We start from the raw sequence: 24,857 nt of genomic DNA on the forward strand, positions 1-24,857 counted from the left end.
TTACAATTTCATGAGCTGCTGGCATGCACTGAACTATTCTCGAATCTGGTGTTGATCACTCACACACGATTTGCGTTGATCAAGTGTGTTGTGGCAAAATAAGTCGGCATTGTGTTCATTGAAATGGCGACCGTATTTAGTCACGTGATCATGCAAAGCCCGCGTGCGCCCGTCGTGAACGCAAATAATGCGTGAGTGTTTCGCCAAACGATTTTCGTGAAGCAAAATAATAAAAGCCAAAAAATACAGCGATAGCAAGCAGACAAAAGGGCCAACTTACCATTACGTAAAGCATTGGGCAAAGGAGGCAAGACGGCCACAGCGTGAGGGTAGGGAGGAATAGCACCAACGCGGGGATACCATCCTACCACCATAACAAACACAACCATAGTAACAATACCAACACATTATATAAGTACATGCAAATGAACGGGACTTTCGTCTCTACCCAATACATACCTGGAATCGAAGGCGCGTGTCTGGAAGGGCTTGGACAACGCGGTTGAGTTTGGAAAGAGTGCGGTAGGCCCGTGGGACCGTCACCTGCGGAACTATTCGTGCTGTGGCCCGAGTCAGAAGAAGCCACCGAGCCTGTACCAATAACATGCATTCACAAACATGCTCAAGATTGAGTTCGGTGGTACTTTTCATGTTTTGTACAAAAAAAAACATGCACAGAGTGTGCCAAATCGGTATGTACAACCAAAATCTGTAGTGTGCAGTGTGCAAGAAGAACAAACGCGTACAAACCTGAGGTTAGCGTCTTTCGTAGGGGCAGGTTGCTGAGCGACGTAACGCTGCTGCTCTCGGCGGACAGCGCCACCGACGGCAGGGGAGTGGGAGTGTCGGAATGCGAACGTTCGTGCATCGCACGCCCTCCCGCACCGCAGCTACTCGAGCTTCCGTAGCTGGAGTAACTCCCTGAAAGTGGCATGTTTTAGTCGGACGGCTCGGCAAAGCGGTAGGTTTCACCTGTTGAGCTGGGCGCCCGCCGCACCGCCGGGCTCGGTTGGGGCGCGTTGAAGCCGGGCGGTAGCGGAGGCTGACGCGGCTGATGCGGACGCGTCTTGTTCTGTTCGGAGAGCGCGAGCAGTTTTCTGACGGCCTGAGGTGAGGCGGACCCTGCAAGAAAATTCGGATCACGTTTTTGTAGAAACCACAGATGTAAAATAATATACTCCAGATAGCTCATTACATGTTACAAATTGGCAACGGTTTAAATCCAAGCTAAAATTCACTAACCAGGTTATAATTATAAGTACAGATTTCCTTTTTACACCTCTACAAACTTATGATCTCAGTTACGAACCCATACCATAATATTTAACACGCTTTAACGCTCTGTGGTATACCGTTACCAAGTTTTTCGTATCAACGGACGCATGTGCTTTTGCATTATTGCCAGGTTACATTACACAAGACATTTAGGGAATTCAAGTACTGAAAACATCCATATTTGACTGTATATGAACTATATAGGCAAAACATATCGATTCGCCAATATGTTAAATATACAGGGTGACCAAACCTAAAGGACCAGCCTGTAATAGCAGACAGAGTACTAAAAATAAGCATATTTGTTAAATAAACATACATCTGATCCTGGAATCTATGGAATACTCCCCAGCACATAAAGACTTTATTTATATGAGTCTCCGAATGATAATGATGATTGCAGGGAAAGAATAATTGAATTTACTTTTTACTGACCCCCCTCCCGGTATCACATTCTCGCTGAAAACCGTTTGCTTGACCACTCTCAAACACCATGGATGAGTGTAAGATGATCTCACGAAATACCCCCCAGACCCCCCCGGTGTTACATTCACCGCCAAAACCGTCGGCCTGACCACTCTCATTACAGTTTACGGTACAGCGCCATTGGAGGTACTACCGGGGGTCTGGGGGGTATGGAACACCCCCCAGCACACTAAGGCTTCATTCATATGAGTGTTAGAATGATCTTACGCCGATAATGATGATTGCAGAGAGAGGGCCATTGAATTTTCTTTTTGCTGGAGAGTATTCCATATCCCCCTGACCCCCCGTTGTTACACTCTCGTCCAAAACCGTCTGCCTGACCACTCTCATTACAATTTTCGGTACAGCGCCAGTGGACGTACTACCGGGGGGTCTGGGGGGTATGGAATACCCCCCAGCACACTAAGGCTTCATTTATATGAGTGTAAGAAGATCCCAAGGCCCCAGACTCCGGTGTTACATTCTCCCGCCAAGACTGTCGGCCTGACCAGTCGCATACAGTTTTCGGTACAGGCCATTGGATGTACTACCGGGAGTCTTGGGGGTATGGAACACCCCCAGCACACTAAGGCTTCATTTATATGAGTGGTTAGAATGATCTTACGGCGATAATGATGATTGCCAGAGAGGAGGGCCATTGAATTTTCTTGTTGCCTGGAGAGTATTCCATATCCCCCTGACCCCCGTTGTTACACCTCGTCCCAAAAACTCTGCCTGGACCACTCTCATTACAATTTTCCGTACAGCGCCAGTGGACGACTACCGGGGGGTCTGGGGGGTATGGAATACCCCCCAGCACACTAAGGCTTCATTTATATGAGTGTTAGAATGATCTTACGGCGATAATGATGATTGCAGAGAGAGAGCCATTGAATTTTCTTTCTGCTGGGGAGTATTCCATATCCCCCTGACCCCCCCGTTTTTACACTCTCGTCCAAAACCGTCTGCCTGACCACTCTCATTACAGTTTTCCGTACAGCGCCAATGGACGTAATACCGGGGGGCCTGGGGGGTATGGAATACCCCCAGCACACTAAGGCTTCATTTATATGAGTGTAAGAATGATCTCAAGGAATACCCCCAGACCCCCCGGTGTTACATTCTCCGCCAAGACCGTCGGCCTGACCAGTCTTATTACAGTTTTGGTACAGCGCCATTGGACGTACTACCGGGGGGTCTGGGGGGTATGGAATACCCCCCAGCACACTAAGGCTTCATTTATATGAGTGTAAGAATGATCCCAAGGAATACCCCCAGACCTCCGGTGTTACATTCTCCGCCAAGACTGTCGGCCTGACCAGTCTTATTACAGTTTTGGTACAGCGCCATTGGACGTACTACCGGGGGGTCTGGGGGGTATGGAATACCCCCCAGCACACTAAGGCTTCATTTATATGAGTGTAAGAATGATCCCAAGGAATACCCCCAGACCTCCGGTGTTACATTCTCCGCCAAGACTGTCGGCCTGACCAGTCGCATTACAGTTTTCGGTACAGCGCCATTGGATGTACTACCGGGAGGTCTGGGGGGTATGGAACACCCCCCAGCACACTAAGGCTTCATTTATATGAGTGTAAGAATGATCTCAAGGAATACCCCCAGACCCCCGGTGTTACATTCTCCGCCAAGACCGTCGGCCTGACCAGTCTCATTACAGTCTTGGTACAGCGCCATTGGACGTACTACCGGGAGGTCTGGGGGGTATGGAATACCCCCGGCACATTAAGGCTTCATTTATATGAGTGTAAGAATGATCTCACTGTGGCAATGTTGAATGCAGAGAGGGCCATTGAATTTTCATTTTGCTGGGGAGTATTCCATATCCCCCTGACCCCCCGTTGTTACACTCTCGTCCAAAACCGTCTGCCTGACCACTCTCATTACAATTTTCGGTACAGCGCCAGTGGACGTACTACCGGGGGGTCTGGGGGGTATGGAATACCCCCCAGCACACTAAGGCTTCATTTATATGAGTGTTAGAATGATCTTACGGCGATAATGATGATTGCAGAGAGAGAGCCATTGAATTTTCTTTTTGCTGGGGAGTATTCCATATCCCCCTGACCCCCCCGTTTTTACACTCTCGTCCAAAACCGTCTGCCTGACCACTCTCATTACAGTTTTCGGTACAGCACCATTGGACGTACTACCGGGGGGTCTGGGGGGTATGGAATACCCCCCAGCACACTAAGGCTTCATTTATATGAGTGTAAGAATGATGATTGTAGGGAAAGGTCCATTGCATTTTCTTTTTGCTGGGGAGTCTGGAAGGGGGGGTATTCCATACCTACCAGACTTTATTTGTATGAGTGTAATTAGTTAATGAATAAAAAAGTTGATATTGTACAGTCTGCGCAAGCGCACATTAATCGTCAAGACTTTTCTTGGCTTAGGTGCCAGAGTTATAACCTTCCAAATTCAAACAAAACGAACTAAATCTTGAAAACTGGCCTCGGACGGACGAAGACGAAGAATGTGATTATGTGCATTACTTATCTTTTTAAAAGTTTATAATAAGCAAAGTTTCAAACCTAAAACCCATAACTAAAATGATTATAAACTTAAACGTAAGTTGCGCTTGCGCTAGTTACAGGAGTAGAGTTACTCTTCCCGATTTCCCTATACCATGAGTAGGTATATTTACATGTGTCATTGTCATGTAAACGTTGGAACCAATATGGCGGCTGTTTCATTAAAACCTTTCTGAAAGTTTGGTTTTCTACTTGAATGAGACTTTTGAATGTAAAAAACGAAAAGGCGCTACTTACCAAATTTGGCCGTCGGTTTACGTTCGTCGCTCGTACTGCTCGTGCTGCTCGTCGTCGAGGGAGCGGGCGACGCATGCCGTTTCCCGCGCGGACCGACTATACTACCTGTCGTATTATTAACGGCACTTTCGCACTCCAGCGACATCTCGTGCAGGCGCGATTCGTCGTTAACGACGTGCAGATTATTCAAGTAGGCCTTGACCCGCCGAACCATTTGCGACTCCTCGAACATCTTCTTCGGATTCGGCGCGGCGGCCGACTTTTTCCTCCGCTTAACCGTCGCCTGCCCCTGGAAGTGGTGCTGCGATCCGCCGGTCGTGAGCTGATTCAGCGCCACCATCGCGTTACTCGCCGGCTGTCCGCCGAGCTCGAGCATCGTCAGAAGGTCGTACGGACTGCTGCACATGTTACTAAGGCCGCGCACCTCTTTCGCGATCATCCTCAGCTTCTCGAAGTTAACCAATCCCTCGACCTTCGAGTCGTTGCCGAGATGAATGAAAGTGAGATCTTTTTTGACGACCGGATAGAACGGTATCTGTAACACGTCGGCGTTAGTAAAAACGCGGCGGATGCAGGATGGACTTACTATCGGGGGTTGATTCTGCTCCGCGCTCACTAGCTGCCGATACTTGCTCATGTTCCTCGACGGATCCATGAGCTGTTGAAGTTCGGAGAACAGTCTCTGGTACTTGCCGGGCAGTTTGTCCCAGCTCTGTCGCAGCCTCGATACGGCGCCGTGCCCCAAACCACTGATTATGGCGAACATCGAGTTGAAATTCTTGCATTCCTTGCACTGACCTGCAAAATTTCGAAGTGCACACCCGGAATCGCTTTCCCTAAAATTGTACGTACGCGCAACTTTGACGAACTGCTTGATAATCTTCATTCTCCGAACGGGATTGTGCTCGCTGCAGACCTCCGTGACGACCCAGAACATTTCGCGATTGACTAATGCCGCGAATTGTTCCAGCATCGGCGTACCGTACTTCGAGTGAAGCTCGAATAACTCGTCTATGTACTCGGTCGGTTCGATCTGCCTAAATATGCTAAAATCCTGGAAGAGAAGCGTGAAATACGTTTCGGACCTTTGGATCGGTCGTACCTGCAGGGTGAGCTGAATGGCAACCTCGACGGCGTTCAATTGCAAGAAGTGCACGGCGCTCTCTCTAACAAGCTCGGGGGCAAGTTCGTCAGGTACTAGCGTTTCGGTAACGCCGTTCGTCTTCAGGTAGTATCTGCTGCTGAGCCCGATGCGTTCGGCGAGATTCTGAAGCTGGTCGGGTAGACGGCGCTGTTTTATGGTTTGGTTATCGGTAACGGACACCTCGCACAGACTAAAATTACTGCTAGGATCGGTCATGCCGAATTCCTGTAAAGCTAACATGACGACCTCGTGCGCGGTCGTTTCCTTATTAATTAAAAGGTACTTGTAGCTCTGATCGGGCCGGTACACTTTCAAGACGTGCTCGGGGAAGTCGTGACTTCGCGCGTCGTCATAGCATATCGACATTAAATCAGGGTTGCTTTGGGAATGGTACAGGTTCGTGCCTAGCGATGAGGGGGGCGGTACGCTGTCCACATGGTCAATGTCTATGCCGTCACTAAAAGGAAATCGCGTCAATGCAGTCGAAAGGGGGAAGGTCCAACCTGTGTGAATTTGGCCCCCCAACTTTAGAAAGCAATAATTTTCGTGATTGAAATCGATTGCATTTTGTATGCGCGCTGCCCGTTTCAAAATTACGAAGGAATCAAATTTGGGGGGGGCCAACTTCACAACTGCCCCCCCAAGTTTACAAATTTGACATTTTTTTTCTTCTGATCGTTTGCGCTTCGTTTGCGCATGTTTGCGCTACCAATACCTTCGTTTGCGCCCCGTCGTTTTTGAGTTATTCCAAATACAAAATTCCATACTGGCCCCCCATTTTTCAAATTTGCCATTTTTTTTCCATTTGATCGTTTGCGCTTCGTTTGCGCACAATTGCATTTTGTTTGCGCGCTGTCGGTTTCAAAATTACGAAGGAATCAAATTCGGGGGGGGCCAACCTCACGACTGCCCCCCAGGTTTACAAATTTCATCAAATTTGAAAAATGGGAGGCCAGTATGGAATTTTGTATTTGGAATAACTAAAAAACGACGGGGGCGCGAACGAAGGTATTGGGACCGCAAACGAAGCGCAAACGATCACAAGAAAAAAAGTGAAATTTGTAAACTTGGGGGGCAGTCGTGAAGTTGCCCCCCCCCCCCCCCGAATTTGATTCCATCGTAATTTTGAAACCGGCAGCGCGCAAACAAAAGGCAATTGTGCGCAAACATGCACAGACGAAGCGCAAACGATCAGAAGAAACAAAATGTCAAATTTGCAAAACTTGGGGGGGGGGGGCAGTTGTGAAGTTGGCCCCCCAAATTTGATTCCTTCGTAATTTTGAAACCGGCAGCGCGCAAACAAAATGCAATTGTGCGAAACGAAGCGCAAACGATCAGAAGAAAAAAAATGTCAAATTTGTAAACTTGGGGGGCAGTTGTGAAGTTGGCCCCCCCAAATTTGATTCCTTCGTAATTTTGAAACCGGCAGCGCGCAAACAAAATGCAATTGTGCGCAAACGAAGCGCAATCGATTTCAATCACGAAAATTATTGCTTTCTAAAGTTGGGGGGCCAAGTTCAGGTGAAGGTCCAACTTACTTGATAACGTTCTTCGGGAGAATGTTCATTTTCATTAGCGCCTTTTGTAACCGTCGTTTGGGTCCAAGCGTCATAAAGCTTTTGCCGCTTTTGGCGTCCTTCTGAGGACTGTTTATGCTAACCGGCTGGGAACAGGGAGATTCGGTGCTTAAAATTAAATTTCCGTCGATGCTCGACAACCTCGCGCGCGGATCCGGCTGCAGCCTCGATATCTCGGAAGTTTTCCGTCCGCGCGGTCTCGGTGAATTATCGGGCGTATTTAGCATCTCCTTGAAGTGCAGAAGGTTCGATTTCACGGTGATGCTCAGATGGGTGGTACCGCGCAGAATCTCCAAGGCGCGAACATGACTCACATGTTCGAAACTCTGCCCGTTCACTTCCAAAATTTGATCGCCACGTTTCAGGCCGACGTCCTCCGCCTTCGACTTCTTGTCGACTTTCGATATGAAAATCCCGAAGTGCCGCTCGTAACCGCCGAGGATTTGAAAGCTGAGCGGTTCGTCGCGACTCGGCCTCGCGAGGACGACGTTTCGCATTCGCGCCTTCGCCGCGCACGCTATGTTCAACAGTCGCAGCTGCCCGATCATCTTCTCGTTCTCCAAGCCCTTCTCGAACGTCTCCAGAAATTCGATCATATCGGTATCAGTCTCAAAGTCGGTGAAGTGATTGTTCACCCAAAGTAAAACGACGCGAGTCACGCGATCTCTGACGTCGGGATCTTTGAACCACTCCAGCAGTTGGTTGGCGACGTGCAGCGGTCCGGGTATGAAGGTGCGGTGCGTTAAGAGGAAGTCCTCGACGTAGGTGGGGTCGGTTAGCGAGTTTTCCTCGATCAGTTGGCACATGAGACGTTCGGCGGTGCCGCGGATTACGACGTGGCCCCGCCTATTGCTGTTTTGAGATTCCATCGAGCCGCGAAGTTCCGTCACCATAACCAGCTGGCCATCAACCTCGTGCCGCCTCGTGTTTTCTTCGCCTTGGTGTTGTATTCTAAAAATGGGGAAGGGGGGTAAAATTTTGGGTCGAATTCCGGCGAAATTCACCTGTAGTAATCGCTTTGGGTTATACACACGAATTGGCAGTCGTCACATTTGGTCCGCATGATCCCTTTGTGATAGAGCTTGTCCATGGTGGGCAGTATACCGAAGGCGTCTCCCACCATGAGGGTTTGAGTTTCTTGGTTTGAGATTAGCACATCGACACAGCCGTTGACGAGAACCGACCACGAATCTAATTCTTCACCGTCGTTCATTACAACCGTTCCCGCTTTTTCAACGACTGCAAATACCTACAGAGCACGTGGATTTAAGACTGGAGGACATTTAATGACCGCTGTCGGAGGCTAGAGGGGAGGAGTTAGGTGTAGATTAGGGAATTGTATTTGATTTTTGCGTAAATCGTGCCTGTCCCCAAATCGATTTTCAAGTTAAAAACCGCGCTCAAAAGGTGATAATTTAAGACACAGTTGCTCCATTAGGGGTTGGAGTGGCTGAAATTTAATTACCGCTGTCGGAGGTTAGAGGGGAGGAGTTAGGTGTAGATTAGGGAATTGTATTTGATTTTTGCGTAAATCGTGCCTGTCCCCAAATCGATTTTCAAGTTAAAAACCGCGCTCAAAAGGTGATAATTTAAGACACAGTTGCTCCATTAGGGGTTGGAGTGGCTGAAATTTAATTACCGCTGTCGGAGGTTAGAGGGGAGGAGTTAGGTGTAGATTAGATTTAGGCGTAAAATTTTCAAGTTAAAAACCGCGCTCAAAAGTGATAATTCAAGACACAGTTGCTCCATTAGGGGTTGGAGTGGATGAAATTTAATTACCGCTGTCGGAGGTTAGAGGGGAGGAGTTAGGTGTAGATTAGGGAATTGTATTTGATTTTTGCGTAAATCGTGCCTGTCCCCAAATCGATTTTCAAGTTAAAAACCGCGCTCAAAAGTGATAATTCAAGACACAGTTGCTCCATTAGGGGTTGGAGTGGATGAAATTTAATTACCGCTGTCGGAGGTTAGAGGGGAGGAGTTAGGTGTAGATTAGGGAGTTGATTGGTTTTTGCGTAAATCGTGCCTTTCCCAAAATCGATTTTTATGTTAAAAACCGCGCTCAAAAGGTGATAATTCAAGACAAAGTTGCTCCATTGGGGGTTGAGGTGAATACTCTTTTATAGTCACTGTCGGAGGTTAGGAGCGGGTAGATTAAGGAAATGCATTCTGACCTTCCCATCACTAAAAATCGATTAAAAATTCAAGGCTTCATTAGGAACAGGGGTGGCGATTGTCATGCCTTTAAAATTGAGGATGACTCAATACCAGAATTTCCTCTACTGATTCAGTGCGGTTATGAGTACAACAAAGCCACATACCATAACGGAGCAAAGCGCCTTGCGAACAGCCAGCGTCATGTTTGTAAAGGCCTTCAAGTGTTGAGTGAACTCCAAGAGAGCTTCGATATCGTCCTCCGTCCGTTCGGACGGGTCCTTCTCTAGGCAATCTCGGACTCTATCTCGAACGGTGAGACTCTGCAAAAGGTTTAAGATGTACGAGCGGCGAGTAGGGCGAAGACTTACGTCCATGCTTTCGGCCAGATCGTCATCTTCGTCGCTATCGACGATGCTTTCGACTAGACCGGTGAGATCGAGCTCGTCCCCGTCCAATTCCGAGTGATTCGAAGCCATGGTGTCTGAACCGCTGTAGGCCGAACTGGTATCGGATGAGTGTGAGCCCCTGCTGCACTTGTGGTACAGGCTGGGTCTCGTTAGGCTCTGTCCATACTGAAAGTGGTCGATTAGGAAGGCCTCCCGAATGAAAGCTACGACTTACCACGTCATCGAACATGGTCGTGGTGCGAAACTGGGAATGGTCCATGATTGGAGATTGTTGCAGTCTCTGATTGTGCTCAATATCGGGATAGTCCACCTGTAACCAATAGAGATGTGATCATTTTGCGCTGAATGGCAAGTGGCTTGGGGGTGCTACCTCTGGTACCTCGATCGAGCTTGGCCACGACAAAGATTGCCGCTTACTTTTTTTGGTAACGCGTAAAATAACATTGGAATTGAAATTTAAGGCTAAAAGGGATGAACGGCGACGGATCTCCAACACTGGGAGGGCACACCGTCTGAGTATCTCCGGGAGCTGGACGCGATTGAGCGCACTGTGCAAGGTGTGCTTCTTCATCATCGGTTTCACTACTAAAAATATTAACGTTGACAAAGAGCGCGAATTGGCGATGATGTGCACTACGATCCTAAACTTTACGCATGATGGTGCAGTTGCGTTCCACACACAAAAAGGCAGGAAGTTTCACATCCTTGTCCCATCAGAGTAGCGTCGCACAAAGCTTTTAAAAGACCTTTACGGGAAAACAGACGCGCTTCTTCTACGGATGATTATAACTTTTACAGGCACTTGGCAGGCCACATGTTTCAGGAAAAATCGAACAGGAAACCTAATTCGATATCGCACTTTCCATTCATAATTATTTCCTGAATGAAGTAAAAACCGCACGCGTGTTTCAGATCGCAAAGCACGCACTTTAACCACTCGCCGCTAATTACCCTCGTTAAAAACAAGTCACCCCCTAGTCTCTTAACACACGCGCGCTCGCCACCAACGCCTATTTCAACAGAACTGAGACTGTTAAGTAAAGGCAACCGCTAAGATTGTGCCGGAAGTCGGGTCTTCCTGTATATGACTCCCAACGCTGATACGTATTTTGAAAACTACGAACCGAAATAGAAACACACCTCTTATCGCGATGAAATCACCTGTGGATTACTCACAATTTGCTTTTTTTTTGGTAATTCCGCTCTCTTAAAACGTGTAACCGTCGCGGCCGTTACGAATGGAACTTTTTCATAATATCGCTATCATAAACTCCAGCCAACCATAAACAACTCTTATCGCAGATTATTGCTACCGTTTTATGACGAATGTAAACTTCTCCAGGTGGCCAAACATTGCCAAATCAAAAGCGACAGACTGCAATGACTCAGGGGCGAAGATAAGAAAGTTGTACAGGATGCGTCAAAAGAGAATCTGTTTTTTTTGCGAATGAGAAGACAAACGCCATCTGGTAGTAAGAAAAGGAGATGACTTATAGATCGCGGTCAGGAAACAATGTCGTGCTCGCACGCAGTTTTGGGAACGTAATAAATCCTTCCCGCTTCGACTTTATTGCCCGGATTACGTTTATGACACCATTAAAAGTGTAAAATTTCGCGAAAAGTTGGCAAACAACAAAAAGGAACAGTCAATTACCGTTACCGACAAAGATTTCGACACAAGGGACATCGCGGATATAAAACTACTTTTTCCAAAATTGAGGGCAAGAGGGGAAATGGCGATATTTCGTGTTGAGACGGCGTTGTCGTTTAAATCTAAACTCAGAATGTAACCGTTTTTGTTATGTCATACATTTTCTATTTTCTCCGAAATTATCCGTTTTTATTTTTTATTCTAGAAAAACTATTCGATCAACAGTAGCATCAGGCAGGTTCTGGCGCTCCTGTCGAGAGAATAATTCATCTTGCAATTTTTTGAAGCCATCGCCGATCGATTAGTTCATATAGATTGCCACCAGGGCACTAGGACCTTTCCTGGAGAGGATTTTTTCGAATTCCTACCCCCCAGACCCGTCGGTGCTACCTTTCCCTTCAAAACATTTAGAGCCCTCAACACCCCCACGAACCTTACAACCCTTAGATCTCTAAACGTGTTGGAAAACGTAGTTCCGGGGGGTCTGGGAGGCATGGAATACACCTCAGGAATTCGATGGCCCATTTTCAAAAATATAAGACCTATCCTGGAAAGTATTCTGTAGCCACCAGATTCCTGGGTGCTTTTTTCCCTCTCGTCCTCGCTTGAAAAATAAGGGCTCTTTCTTGACCAAGAGTTTTGGCTGGGGAGTATGGAATACCCCCCCCCCCGGAATTCCATGGCCCATTTTCAAAAATATAAGACCTTCCCTAGAGGATATTCCATAAGATACGTTGGTGCTATTTTTCCCTTTTAAGAGATCTTTCCTGGCTAGGAGGTTTGGCTGAGGGGTATGGAAAACGTAGTACCGGGGGTCTGGGGGTATGGAATACCCCACAGGAATTCGATTGCTCATTTTCAAAAATATAAAACCTTCCCTGGAGGGTATTCCGTACCCATAAGTCTATTTTTCCTCTCTTGAAAAATAAGAGGTCTTTTTTGGCTAGGAGTTTTGGCTGAGGGGTAGAAAATAAGAGGTCTTTCTTGGCTAGGAGGGAGTATGGAAAACGTAGTACCGAGGGGTCTGGGGGGTTGGAATACCCCAGGAATTCGGTGGCTCATTTTCAACATTATAAAACCTTCCCTGGAGGGTATTCCGTACCCATAAGTGCTATTTTTCCTCTCTTGAAAAATAAGAAGTCTTTTTTGGCTAGGAGTTTTGGCTGGGGAGTATGAAAAACGCAGTGCCGGGGGGTCTGAGGGGTATGGAATACCCCACAGGAATTCGATTGCTCATTTTCAACAATATAAAATCTTCCCTGGAAGGTATTCCGTACCCATCAGACACGTTGCTGCTATTTTTCCTCCCTTAAAAAATAAGAGGTCTTTCTTGGCTAGGAGTTTTGGCTGGGGAGTATGAAAAACGCAGTGCCGGAGGGTCTGAGGGGTATGGAATACCCCACAGGAATTCGATTGCTCATTTTCAAAAACATAAAACCTTCCCTGGAAGGTATTCCGTACCCATCAGATACGTTGCTGCTATTTTTCCTCCCTTAAAAAATAAGAGGTATTTCTTGGCTAGGAGTTTTGGCTGGGGAGTATGAAAAACGCAGTGCCGGGGGGTCTGAGGGGTATGGAATACCCCACAGGAATTCGATTGCTCATTTTCAAAAATACAAAACCTTGCCTGGAAGGTATTCCGTACCCATGAGATGCGTTGGTGCTATTTTTCCTCTCAGAAAAAATAAGAGGTCTTTCTTGGCTAGGAGTTTTGGCTGGGGAGTATGGAAAACGTAGTACCGGGGGGTCTGGAGGGTATGGAATACCTCACATGAATCAAAGGCTCATTTTCAAAAATATAAAACCTTGCCTGGGAGGTATTCCGTACCCATGAGATGCGTTGGTGCTATTTTTCCTCTAAGAAAAAATAAGAGGTCTTTCTTAGCTAGGAGGTTTGGCTGAGGGGCATGGAAAACGTAGTACCGGGGGGGGGGGGTCTGGAATACCCCAGGAATTCAGTGGCTCATTTTCCAAAATATAAGACCTTTCCTGGAGAGTATTCTGTACCTACCAGATCCGTGGGTGCCATTTTGCCTCTCATCGCTCTTGAAGAATGAGAGGCCTTTCTTGGACAGGACTTTTGGCTGCGAGGTATTGGGTATTCCATAACCCCCAGACCACCCGGTGCTATGTTTCCATCCAAAACGTTTAGGGCCCTGAACACACCCTCATAGTAATGCTCGAATTTCTAAACGTGTTGCAGGAAAACGTACTACCGGGGAGGGGAGGGGGGAAGATGCCTTGGCGATTTCCTCTCATCCACTCTTAAAAAATAGGAGGTGCCTCCTGGCTAGGAGTTTTCGCTGCTACTTTTCCACCCAAAAGGTTTAGACGTCAGTAAACAGTGCTTCTGTGCTGTGCTGTGCTTAGTGTTATCCTAATTTCGCAATTTGAAAATTGCAAGCTTTCACGTAAATAGTAATTAACGCTCGTTCGCTAATTAATTAATAATTAACATGTTTAAGTACGTAATTAAAATTGGTGTAAAAAGGCGTGCCCAGCTCCATTATGTTTATTGAATTAGTACGACGACAGTATGGTGGTCCACACTAATTTGAAAGATAATTATAATAATAAATGAATATTTTGATCTTTAATTGATAATTTGTTACGATTGAAAACGTAATTACGCGAAATTAGAGGATTAAATGGTGTAATTAGTGTCACACCAAATGTAAATGAATTGGAATAATCCTCAGAGAGCCGGTCATTTTAGTTTGGTGTTATAATTAGGCGAAGAAAATGTAATTAGGCGAAATTATGGTATTAAAGTGCGTAATTAGTGTACCCAATGTATTTATTCTACGAAGCATCATCTTGCCCAAGTAATGAAGGCAAAATTATTGAACGGCAAATCTCGTTTTATCAGCAATGCAACAAAGAGAACAAAAACGATATATCATAACGGACTTTACGACAGAAGCGAAGCATTCTGAATCGAAGCACGCTATCTGATTTTGCATAAACTATGTACTCGATGTAAATGTGAACGTAATATTTATGGAGAAATGCTCTCGCGTGGATTTTTCCGAATAATTACGACGGGGTGAGTCGCAGAATGAACCACCAATTATAATTAATTGCATTGCACGAATTAGGTGCAACAGGTTCTACTGCAAGCGATTTGCTGAATTAGCGCGTAGGCGAACCTCGACGCAAATTTACACAAAACGCACAAATTAATTTTAATTGCTAATATAAATAATTAACGACGAGGGAGGAGGATAAGTGCGGTATCTGTAGTATGTAGGTGAAAGGTCACAGGTCGCACTCAGTTCATCAAGCCGTTGCTAGGTTACCGAAAGGGGATCCGTTCCGTTCGCGTTTATTTCGTTACAAATCAAACCCCCTTTTCATGCTGTGAAAGCCTTTCCAAATTGCCCGTTAATTGAAAGTCTGTCGCGATCGAAGACAATCAGACCGTACTATAAATAGATCGCCGATTTCGGGGGGAAAAATAGTTAATAATCACCCTGTATACAAACACGATTTGAAAACGCCCTGTATACACCCACCAGCGAAACTTGCGTCACACAATAATCACGCAGTGTAATTAGAGACGAGGGGTGGGTGGTACAAGGGGGTACGTAATTAACAATTAAAACTTTCTTACAATAACAGGAAATTCAATTTTTTTTGCAACGCGCGCATAAACAAATATCCGGAAATTCAGCGCGGCCGAGTTTACATCAGCGGAAAAAATAACAATAATTATTATTATGTTAAGTAATTGCATTAGAGAAACAAACCAAAAAAAAAATCGGGGATAATGAGTAATCCATTTATTCATACATGGCGCCGTGATTATCCCACCGCAGGCTCCCTTTCGTCATTTTGCCGATAACTGACTTTCCCGTAAACAAATGAATCGGCGAACGTCACAGGAAGCGTTGGACAATAAAATTAATTGTAATTATCGTTGGGTAATCGCGATGATCCGCACTATTCTCACGTTGTTCCGCGCTATCAATAATAATCGGCCTTAGTACCGCTAATTACTTCATTTCTGTTTTTAATTACATCCTAATTGTCCGATTCAGTTACCAGTCTGGCGAATTTTTGAATTGGTTGAATCCAGTTATAATGAAACTTCAATGTCGAGCGTTTAATAATAGGATGGCAAGTATTTCGGAATGGTTCTTCGAAGCCTAATCGAAATTGACCCGAACTCGATCAACTAATTAAGTGTTATTAATTAAAGTCGCCTCGGGCTAATTGCTGAAATCGGTATTCAATATTGAAATTGAAAATAAAAATATTGAAAATATTCAAACGCTTCCTAGGGGATAAATTACCTCGTAAATTACTCGGAAATTCGAAACATATTGGGTGCAAAATTTTCTGTTATTAATTTTACACAATTCTTTGTCTAAAATTTCAGAAATTTCGAAAATGAATATCACATGATCTTCAAAATTTGGATATTCCAAGACTATTTTTAAAAATATCGAGACTTTTGAGGTCAAAACCTTGGAATTCTTTGCCTAAAACTTCAGATTTCGAAAATAACAATCACATGATCTTCAAAATTTGGATATTCCACGACTATTTTTAAAAATATCGAGACTTTTGAAGTCAAAACCTTGGAATTCTTTGCCTAAAACTTCAGATTTCGAAAATGAAAATCACATGATCTTCAAAATTTGGATATTCCACGACTATTTTTAAAAATATCGCGACTTTTGAGGTCAAAACCTTGGAATTCTTTGCCTAAAACTTCAGATTTCGTCAATGAAAATCACATGATCTTCAAAATTTGGATATTCCAAGACTATTTTTTAAAATATCGAGACTTTTGAGGTCAAAACCTTGGAATTCTTTGCTTAAAACTTCAGATTTCGAAAATGAAAATCACGTGATCTTTAAAATTTGGATATTCCAAGACTATTTTTAAAAATATCGAGACTTTTGAGGCCAAAACCTTGGAATTCTTTGTCTAAGATTTCAGATTTCAAAAATGAATATCACATGATCTTCAACATTTTGATATTCTCAGACTATTTTTTAAATTTTCCAATTTTGAGATATTTGAACCGTTAAGATTCTCAATTATTTCCGTGACCATTCAAACGCTTTCTGAAGATTGAATATTTTCTGGAATAAATTCAAAAATGGTCAATTCCTTGGAACTGTCCCAGGTTTTGGATCTCTCTTGAAAGCAGTAACAGAAGTCTAAAATGTGATACTTACTACAATCATCTCGGACGGTTCGAGCACGAAACATTCGTTCTGTCTTCGGGCGCTGCCCCCAGTTCTCTTGCCGAAGCTGGAAGGAAAAAAATAAAATAAATCACGGTTAAATCACTCGGTCTTTCACAAAAGAAAAATGTGCGTAAACGCAATCTACTACAAACATCTGGCCGGAGACCACCGCCGCGAAGCAATTTTTATTTTCGTCCCAGATTCTCGTCGCGATGACGAATCGTGGAGACGTCAAAAGCGTGCACCTGATAAAGGATACGCTTCCTTCCGGCGCGGGAAGCACGGCGTGGGTGACGTGCCGCATTGACGTCAGATCAGTTCCGTTCCGTCGCCTATTCCTTCCATTAAACTACGAGACGATACTCCCCCATTGTCTAATTTACAAAGGAGAAGATTCGTTTGGACGTCGTCGTCACCACGTAATTGGCCGAAGTGAAAAGATAAACGATGAAATAATTGAATTTAGGAACGCGCGTGGCACTTTATTAAGAGGGAGCTTTGCATGAAAAATTAAAAGCGTCGGCGACCTACTTCTCCCGCGGGATTAAAATTCGAATGCGCCCCCGTTTCCTACATTTCGCTCTAGCTAGACGATAGGGGAGGATTTTTGTTTCTTTTAATACGCACACAATTGAAAATATGGGCATTTTGGAACGCAAAAGCACTAAGTAATTCGTGCGGAGCTAATTATTAATTATTCTTAGCTAGTGCTCTGAAACAAAATACTCAATTAGAGCTCTCGAAAAGAGCTCTAAAGTAATTAGTGTTGTAGACGCTGTGGTCCATACCCTACGTTTTAGCTCGTTCTTCAATCATGAGAGTCTAATAGGCCGGATTATAAAGAACTCGTAACATTTTCAAAGGTTAATCTCGACATTTGTTACTGTTTACTTTAGCAATGCTTCGTCAAAGTAGAAGACGCCTTAATCTAAACATATCTTAAAGTTTAATCTTCTAAATTTAGAAGAGACACAATTTACTCGTTCAGAAACTGAAAGGTGTTAATGTGATCGAAGGAAGAATGTGTGTGATTGAAATGAAACTTATTCAGTTAAGTCAACATGTGAGGGGAGGCGGCGCAGCCGTCAAAATCATGCCTTAACTGCGTCCCGGTGGTGTCGTTTTATAAAGCGTAATTCCCGTATCTGGAATGCGGCCCAGGAAATTAAATGACCTCTTAAAAAAATAAGACAAGGGAGTATTCCTCATCCTTTTTCAAAATAGAGGATCTTTTCTGTGAGTTCACGAAATCTATTGGTGCTATTTCCTCTCATTCTCCCCCAATGATCATGAAATTACTTAGGCCTCCAACCGTGTTGTTGTAGACCCCCCTCCCCGGAATTCGATGGCCCTTGGTGTAAATAGAAGACCTTTCCTAGGGAGTATTCCGTACCCACCAGACCCATTAGTGCTATTATGTCTCTTATCCTCTAAAATAAGTGACCTTTTTTTAGGGCGGGGGGGGGGGGCATTCCATATCCCCCAAACCCCTCGGTAATACTTTTCCCAAGAAAACGTTTAAAACGTTCAACACTCCCACGATCATGAGAGTGCTTAGGCTTTTGAACGGGCCGTGGGAGAACGTGGAGGGGAGTCTTGGTAGAGGGGGGTATGGAATATCCCCCAGGAGATTCGATGTCCCTCTTAAAAATATAAGACCCTTCCAAGGGAGTATTCCGTACCCACCAGATCCTTTGGTGCTAGTATTCCTCTTATACTCTCTTAAAATAAGGAAACTGTTCTGAGAGCTTCCTACTTTTCCAGGGAAAAGGTGTAAAACGTTCAACGCCCCATGATCATGAAACTGCTAAAGAGTCTAAACCTGTTGTATCACCTACTACCGAGGGTTGTGGGGGGTATGGAATACTCCCTCCCTCAGGAAATTCGATGGTCGTCTAACACCTTCTCCCGAAAACGTGACAAACGCGCAACGCCGTCCTGATTATAATATAAGGTCATTCCAAAGGAGTATTCCGTACCCACTAGACCCCCCGGTACTACTTTTGTCCGGAAAAGGTTTAAAACGCTCAACGCCCTCAAGATCATGAGATATCTAAGGCCTCAAAATGTGCTGTTGTAAAACATACTACCGAGGGGTCTGGGGAGTATGGAAGATCCCCCAGGAATTCGATGGCCTTTTATAAAAAATATTCCTAAGGATTATTCCGTACCCACCAGACCCTTTAGTGCTAATATTCCTCTTATCCTCTAAAATAAGGAATTTTTTTAGAGCTGGGGGGTATTCCACTCCCCTCCGTAATACTTTTCCCAAGAAAACGTTTAAAATCATGAGAGTGCCTAGGCTTCTAAACGTGTTGTTGGAGGACGTAATAATGGGAAGGGAAGGGGGGGGGGTGTCTTCGATTACCCTCCTTTAAAAATATTTCCTCTCTTCATCTCAGAATGGGGGGGCCTTTTCTGAGCATACCTGCTACCCCCCCCTCAGTCATATTTTTCCCTTGAAAACGTTGAAAGTACCTAACACCCCCATGATCATGAAAATGCTTAGGACTCTAAACGTGATAGGGAACGTTGTACCGGGGAGTCTGGAATACCCCCCCCCCCCCCAGGAAATTCAATTGCCCTCTTTTAAAATGTATAAGGGAGTATTCCATACCCGTCATATCTCTTCCTCCCAAAATAGAGAGCATTTTCTGAGAGCTGGGGGGTCCATAAGCCCCCAGATTCCTCGGTCTTTTTCGCTTAAAAACGTTTACAGCACACAACACCCCCATGATCACGAGACTGCTTGAACCTATAAACTTATTGTTAGAGAACGTAATACCGGGGGGGGGGGGGGTCTGGTGGTCTGAGGGTATGGAATACCAATGGCTCTCTTTTAAAAATAAAAAATCTTTCCTGGAGGATGTTCTGTGCCCATCAGATCCCTTGGTGATATTTTTACGTTTTTTTACTTTCATTCTCTCTTAAAATAGGGGTCTGTTCTGAGAGCTAGGGGGTGGCGAGATATTCGATATCCCCATAGCTACTTTTCCATCCAAGACGTTTAGACCACACAACACTCTACGAACCTGAGAGTGCTTAGTTCTTTAAACGTGTTGTTGTAGAACGTAGCCGGGGGGTGGGGGACTGTGGGGTATGAAACGGGGTTACTTTTGCCTCCAAAATTTAAAAACCTCGCCATTCTCGTGATTATTTCGAGGGGTCCGAAATTTATACTACACCAATTACATTCCCAGGTGGTTTTACCTATAGTGTCTCAATTTTGAACAGTGGCGACAACCGGGTACCTCGTTTTTGATTGGTCGTTGGTTACGGTCGCCATATTGGGGCTAAAATTCTATACTTTGGTATAGGAGTTCGTAATTTTCATTGTGTTTTTGCGAAATTCTGTGAATAAAGGTGCTGCTTTTTACAACGAATATTGCTTTTGGTACTCCGTGGACTAAATCAGTGTGTTTTGTCTTCCATTTAAGGAACTAAAGTGTCACTTTTTCTTCCGAACGCGACACCGGACAAAAAGTGATAGTACACACCGAAATGTCAAACACACTTTAATGATTAATGGTTACCTTTATACGTACATTTTGGTTCTTGCACCATATTTTATACGTTTTTTTTTTTAATTTGGGAGGCAGTAGTTTCATTTCTGCGCTGTAGTTTTACAGGAGAATTATTAAATGAAAGACATTTATTATTATAGAGTCACAATTTGATAAGACAAGGTGTATTGATCCTACAATCAAACAATCTTTTAGCCCCAATATGGCGGAATATGATAAGTCCTAATACAATCGCTGTAGTTCTACCGTTCTCAGTTAGTCAATTTGAGCGTAAATTAGGGCGCGATTTTGACCCTTTTTTTGCCCATTTAATGAATGAATAACGAATTGAGCTAATTAATTAGATGTACACTTTATTTTAGATTCCTTAATTATTTGTATCAAAAAGTACATAACATAGAAATCTACTTACACCTCATTTTTATATGCAGAAGATCTAGAGAAAGTGTCAGTACTTTCTCCCGAATTTCTTTGTCGCCCTCACTGAAATTTGGTCCCTCCCTGTTTACTAATTAGTCGTAATTCGATGCTAGCATAACTAACCGATTACATAAAACCGAAATTGATGATGTAAAAGAGCGTTTTCTAGACAGAAACGAAACTCGCTCGTTACGCAGCACGAAAATTGCTTAATGCTACGAAATAACGCAATCTTGGATTATTCAGATCACATTTTTCGTTTCGAGGCAAGGAGGAAAAACCAAATTTCTTTTTTATTTTCTCGTCCGTCATTTCGAAGCGAATTTTTACTGTTGTTGGAAAAGTTTTACTGCCGTTGCTCTGCATTATTACAGGTAGGTCCGCGTAGCACAATCTCATAAGTTCGTTGCCTCCCAAATTAGAGGTCAATCAAATTGGCCTTTTCTTTTAATTAATTCGTTGTCGGTCTCCTACGAATGTCGCGGCGATGTGAAATTTCGCACGAAACAAAAGCCGTGAGTAAAATTAATGATGTTTGTGGGTCAGTGTGCCGAAGATCGAGGTGAAATTTTATGAATTTTTGTATCGATCGCCTCCATTATCATTCTGCATTACTTAATTATATATTTTCTTTTTCTGCAAACTTTTACTTACTATTTACCTTTCTTTTGCGTACCCGGCATTCAGAAATGCTCAATTACTTCCAATTTTCACTTAATTAACACGTAATTACTTTAATTTGAGACGGGTTCTTTAAATGATGCCAATATACTCACCGTTTAGTGCTACTTTCGCCCGGGCATTCATTCATAGATTGCCATACCTTCGAAATTTTTACGTAATAGATTATTATAACCATATTAATGAATGAAATCTCAGGAATGAAATTAAAAAAATAATAATTTTGCTTAATTAATTATTTTTCGCATAATTAGTTAACTTAACTTAAATTAACGTACAATTCAATTATGACAGAAATTGCCGGGCATCATTTTTTGAGTGGCTCAAAATTGATATTTCTATCAATTAAGTTTTTCGAAGGCGCTAATTAGTCGCTGTTATTATAAAATTTTGCAGCGAAATTTCGGGGTGCATTAATTAAATTAGCCACAGCCAATTTTTCCGCGCGCAGTAATCAAGCGCTGTTAGAATTAATGTTTGTTGAACAATGGAAAAAATATTGTTAATTAATTTATTTTATCTTCGTAATTGTTGAACTTCAGCGGTCTTCTAAGATTTGATAAATTTCACGTCCCGAGTAGTGATTCTGTATTTTAAATTTAGGTACCCGGAATTATACAGTTGCCGGCCGTCCAGCTCCGAATTTATGTACAAATTAACTACCTACTTTTAGTATGGCTAATTATCTGCTGCTGTAATAAAAGTTTACAACAAATTACCGGGAAGCTGAAATTATTTATTGTCCATTACTTAAACAATGCGCCGTTGCAACGCAAAATAAAATTTAAGCGAAACAAATGAATCTGTACTGGATTTCAAAGCGTTTCGCTTGTTTCCGTTGAAACGCAATTAGGCGCCCTAATTCAATTAGCGAACCTAATTACCCATCTCGTGCAACCCTTTGTATTTACACGCGCGCCAATATCTATTCACGGAACGCCCGAATTACTGCAACCATCACCTACTAACCCCGTTTTTAAGTCAATTAAACACCCCTTCGTCCGGAGACGTCGCCGTCGAAATTTGTGTCGCGCTCCGCTCGCGGCCGACCAGAAAAACTTTCCGTTTTTGTTGTTTTGTTCGGGCGAGTTTCTAAGGAAATCAAAATTAATATCTCGAATAAATGAAAGTATTCGCAATTATCGACCGATACGCTCGCTCCTAGAAAGCGAGTGCGCTAATTTCGCAAGTTACCGGAAATTTAAAGGGAAGTAATTACGTAATCGCGCCAATTTTTTTTAAGGCGATCGCGTCATTATCATCATCGAGTTTATTAACAATAAAATTGTTGCACTCGCAGATAAGAGAATAATGACCGAGGAGACTTTAAGACTTCCTCATCGCGCGAGGAAACGCAATTGCGCCAACTGAAGTGGAAATTATTTATAATTGCGATCGCCTAATTAATTATGGGAGAAAATGGCAAACAGCGCGAGAGTGCCGCGCCACGTGCACAATTCACACAGGATGTTCTAAAAATATTTCGCCTAATCAGCGCTTATTGTTTAGTTCCGACAAAATGCGCGATCATGGCTCAATTGAGGTAATTTTCCGAAATTAATTGGTCTCTTTGAAGGTCACCGACAACAAACACATCGTTATTAATTTTCTTAGCCTGTGGCTGTGTATGTCATGCAATAGAAGTGGCTTTTACAAGGACTTCCAGCATCTCTCTCGTCTTATGAGAATTTAATTTCATCTTTTTATTATCGTCTCGATTGCATGTCGAGTATTCGCTAAAGATTGTTGTTATTTGCGCCGTTTCGCTTCGTAAATGACACTTCATTAAATATTTTTTTGCTGACATTGATTAAGGTGCTGAAGTGGAGAGGGCAATACTCATGAAAACCATTAGAGACACTAGAGACTGAAATTAATAAAAACTTTGATGATCTACACAGAGCATAAGATTGCTATCGACGAGACTATCGAAGAGGTTGAGGGTTCGAATCTCACCACCAAATGTTTTTTTTTGTTAGGAAAGTCTCTCAAAAGATTGTTGAAAATCTTTAAAGATTCTTAAATATAGTTCTAAAAATTGTCTTAAAGACTCGACTCTAAAAAATAGTGAGATACACCCTTTTGAGACTGTTCAAAGATACTTATAATCAACTAAACGTTCTCAATGTCTATAGAGAAGATTAAGAAATAAAGCTTTTGAAGACTCCTGTTCTCCTGATACAAAACAGCAGGCAAGTGCAGGCTACCGTCGCGCCCTGGCGCTTAGCTTAGAAGACATTGGGCTCGGCTCGCTCGGCAACGCCATCTGTTGGCGTCAAAATTGATCAAATCGAGGAAATAAGCTTCAGCACAATCACTGCCGAGCGAACCGAAGGTGAGTTCGGCACAGTGACGTTTGGAAAAGAAGAAATTTAAGAAGAAATTGGGCTTGGTTGTGCCGAACTCGCTGTCGGCTCGACCGGAAATGCCATCTTTTGCCTGAAATTCATCAAATCGAATAAAAAAGCATGAGTAAAATCATTGCCGAGCGAACCGAAGGCGAGTTCGGCACAGTCCAGGCGACCTTCGTGCCGTGACGTTTTATAAAAAGAAATTTAAGAAGAAATTGGGCTTGGTTGTGCCGAACTCGCTGTCGGCTCGACCGGAAATGCCATCTTTTGCCTGAAATTCATCAAATCGAATAAAAAAGCATGAGTAAAATCATTGCCGAGCGAACCGAAGGCGAGTTCGGCACAGTCCAGGCGACCTTCGTGCCGTGACGTTTTATAAAAAGAAATTTAAGAAGAAATTGGGCTTGGTTGTGCAACGCCATCTTTTGTCTGAAATTCATCAAATCGAATAAAAAAGCATGAGTAAAATCATTGCCGAGCGAACCGAAGGTGAGTTCGGCACAGTCCAGGCGACCTTCGTGCCGTGACGTTTCGATAAGAAGAAATTGGGCTTGGTTGTGCCGAACTCGCCTTCGGCTCGCTCGGCATCGCCATCTTTTGCCTGAAATTCATCAAATCGAATAAAAAAGCACGAGTAAAATCATTGCCGAGCGAACCGAAGGTGAGTTCGGCACAGTCCAGGCGACCTTCGTGCCGTGACGTTTTATAAAAAGAAATTTAAGAAGAAATTGGGCTTGGTTGTGCCGAACTCGCCTTCGGCTCGCTCGGCAACGACACCTTTTGCCTGAAATTCATCAAATCGAATAAAAAAGCATGAGTAAAATCATTGCCGAACGAACCGAAGGTGAGTTCGACACAGTCCAGGCGACCTTCGTGCCGTGACGTTTCGATAAGAAGAAATTTAAGAAGAAATTGGGCTTGGTTGTGCCGAACTCGCCTTCGGCTCGCTCGGCATCGCCATCTTTTGCCTGAAATTCATCAAATCGAATAAAAAAGCATGAGTAAAATCATTGCCGAGCGAACCGAAGGTGAGTTCGGCACAGTCCAGGCGACCTTCGTGCCGTGACGTTTCTATAAGAAGAAATTTAAGAAGAAATTGTGCTTCGTTGTGCCGAACTCGCCTTCGGCTCGCTCGGCAACGATGTCTTTTGCCTGACATTCATCAAATCGAATAAAAAAGCTTGGGCATAATCATTGGCGAGCGAACCGAAGGTGAG

General features: G+C 43.9%; 1 protein-coding gene across 8 annotated transcripts in view; it reads right to left on the reverse strand.

The window, feature by feature from the left end:
• Nucleotides 1-24,857, reverse strand: part of LOC116180119 (rap guanine nucleotide exchange factor 6) — a 46,198-nt gene that overhangs the window by 1,956 nt on the left and 19,385 nt on the right. For 3 of the 8 annotated variants that reach the window (XM_031499965.1, XM_031499962.1, XM_031499970.1), the window contains 14 exons: nt 16,653-16,728; nt 10,026-10,121; nt 9,773-9,976; nt 9,569-9,724; nt 8,255-8,499; nt 7,212-8,201; nt 5,632-6,130; nt 5,382-5,583; nt 5,116-5,327; nt 4,530-5,064; nt 973-1,122; nt 751-921; nt 460-591; nt 281-364 (listed from right to left, as the gene is read on the reverse strand). In XM_031499965.1, the coding sequence (XP_031355825.1) occupies nt 281-364; nt 460-591; nt 751-921; nt 973-1,122; nt 4,530-5,064; nt 5,116-5,327; nt 5,382-5,583; nt 5,632-6,130; nt 7,212-8,201; nt 8,255-8,499; nt 9,569-9,724; nt 9,773-9,976; nt 10,026-10,121; nt 16,653-16,728 (3,752 nt within the window). Of the gene's footprint in view, nt 1-280; nt 365-459; nt 592-750; nt 922-972; nt 1,123-4,529; nt 5,065-5,115; nt 5,328-5,381; nt 5,584-5,631; nt 6,131-7,211; nt 8,202-8,254; nt 8,500-9,568; nt 9,725-9,772; nt 9,977-10,025; nt 10,122-10,181; nt 10,935-16,652; nt 16,729-24,857 lie in introns of those variants that run through there. The other 5 variants (XM_031499967.1, XM_031499964.1, XM_031499969.1 and 2 more) reach the window with 3 other exon arrangements.

Source organism: Photinus pyralis, unplaced genomic scaffold (genome assembly GCF_008802855.1).
Source record: "Photinus pyralis isolate 1611_PpyrPB1 unplaced genomic scaffold, Ppyr1.3 Ppyr1.4_LG9, whole genome shotgun sequence".
Lineage (NCBI taxonomy): Eukaryota > Metazoa > Arthropoda > Insecta > Coleoptera > Lampyridae > Photinus > Photinus pyralis.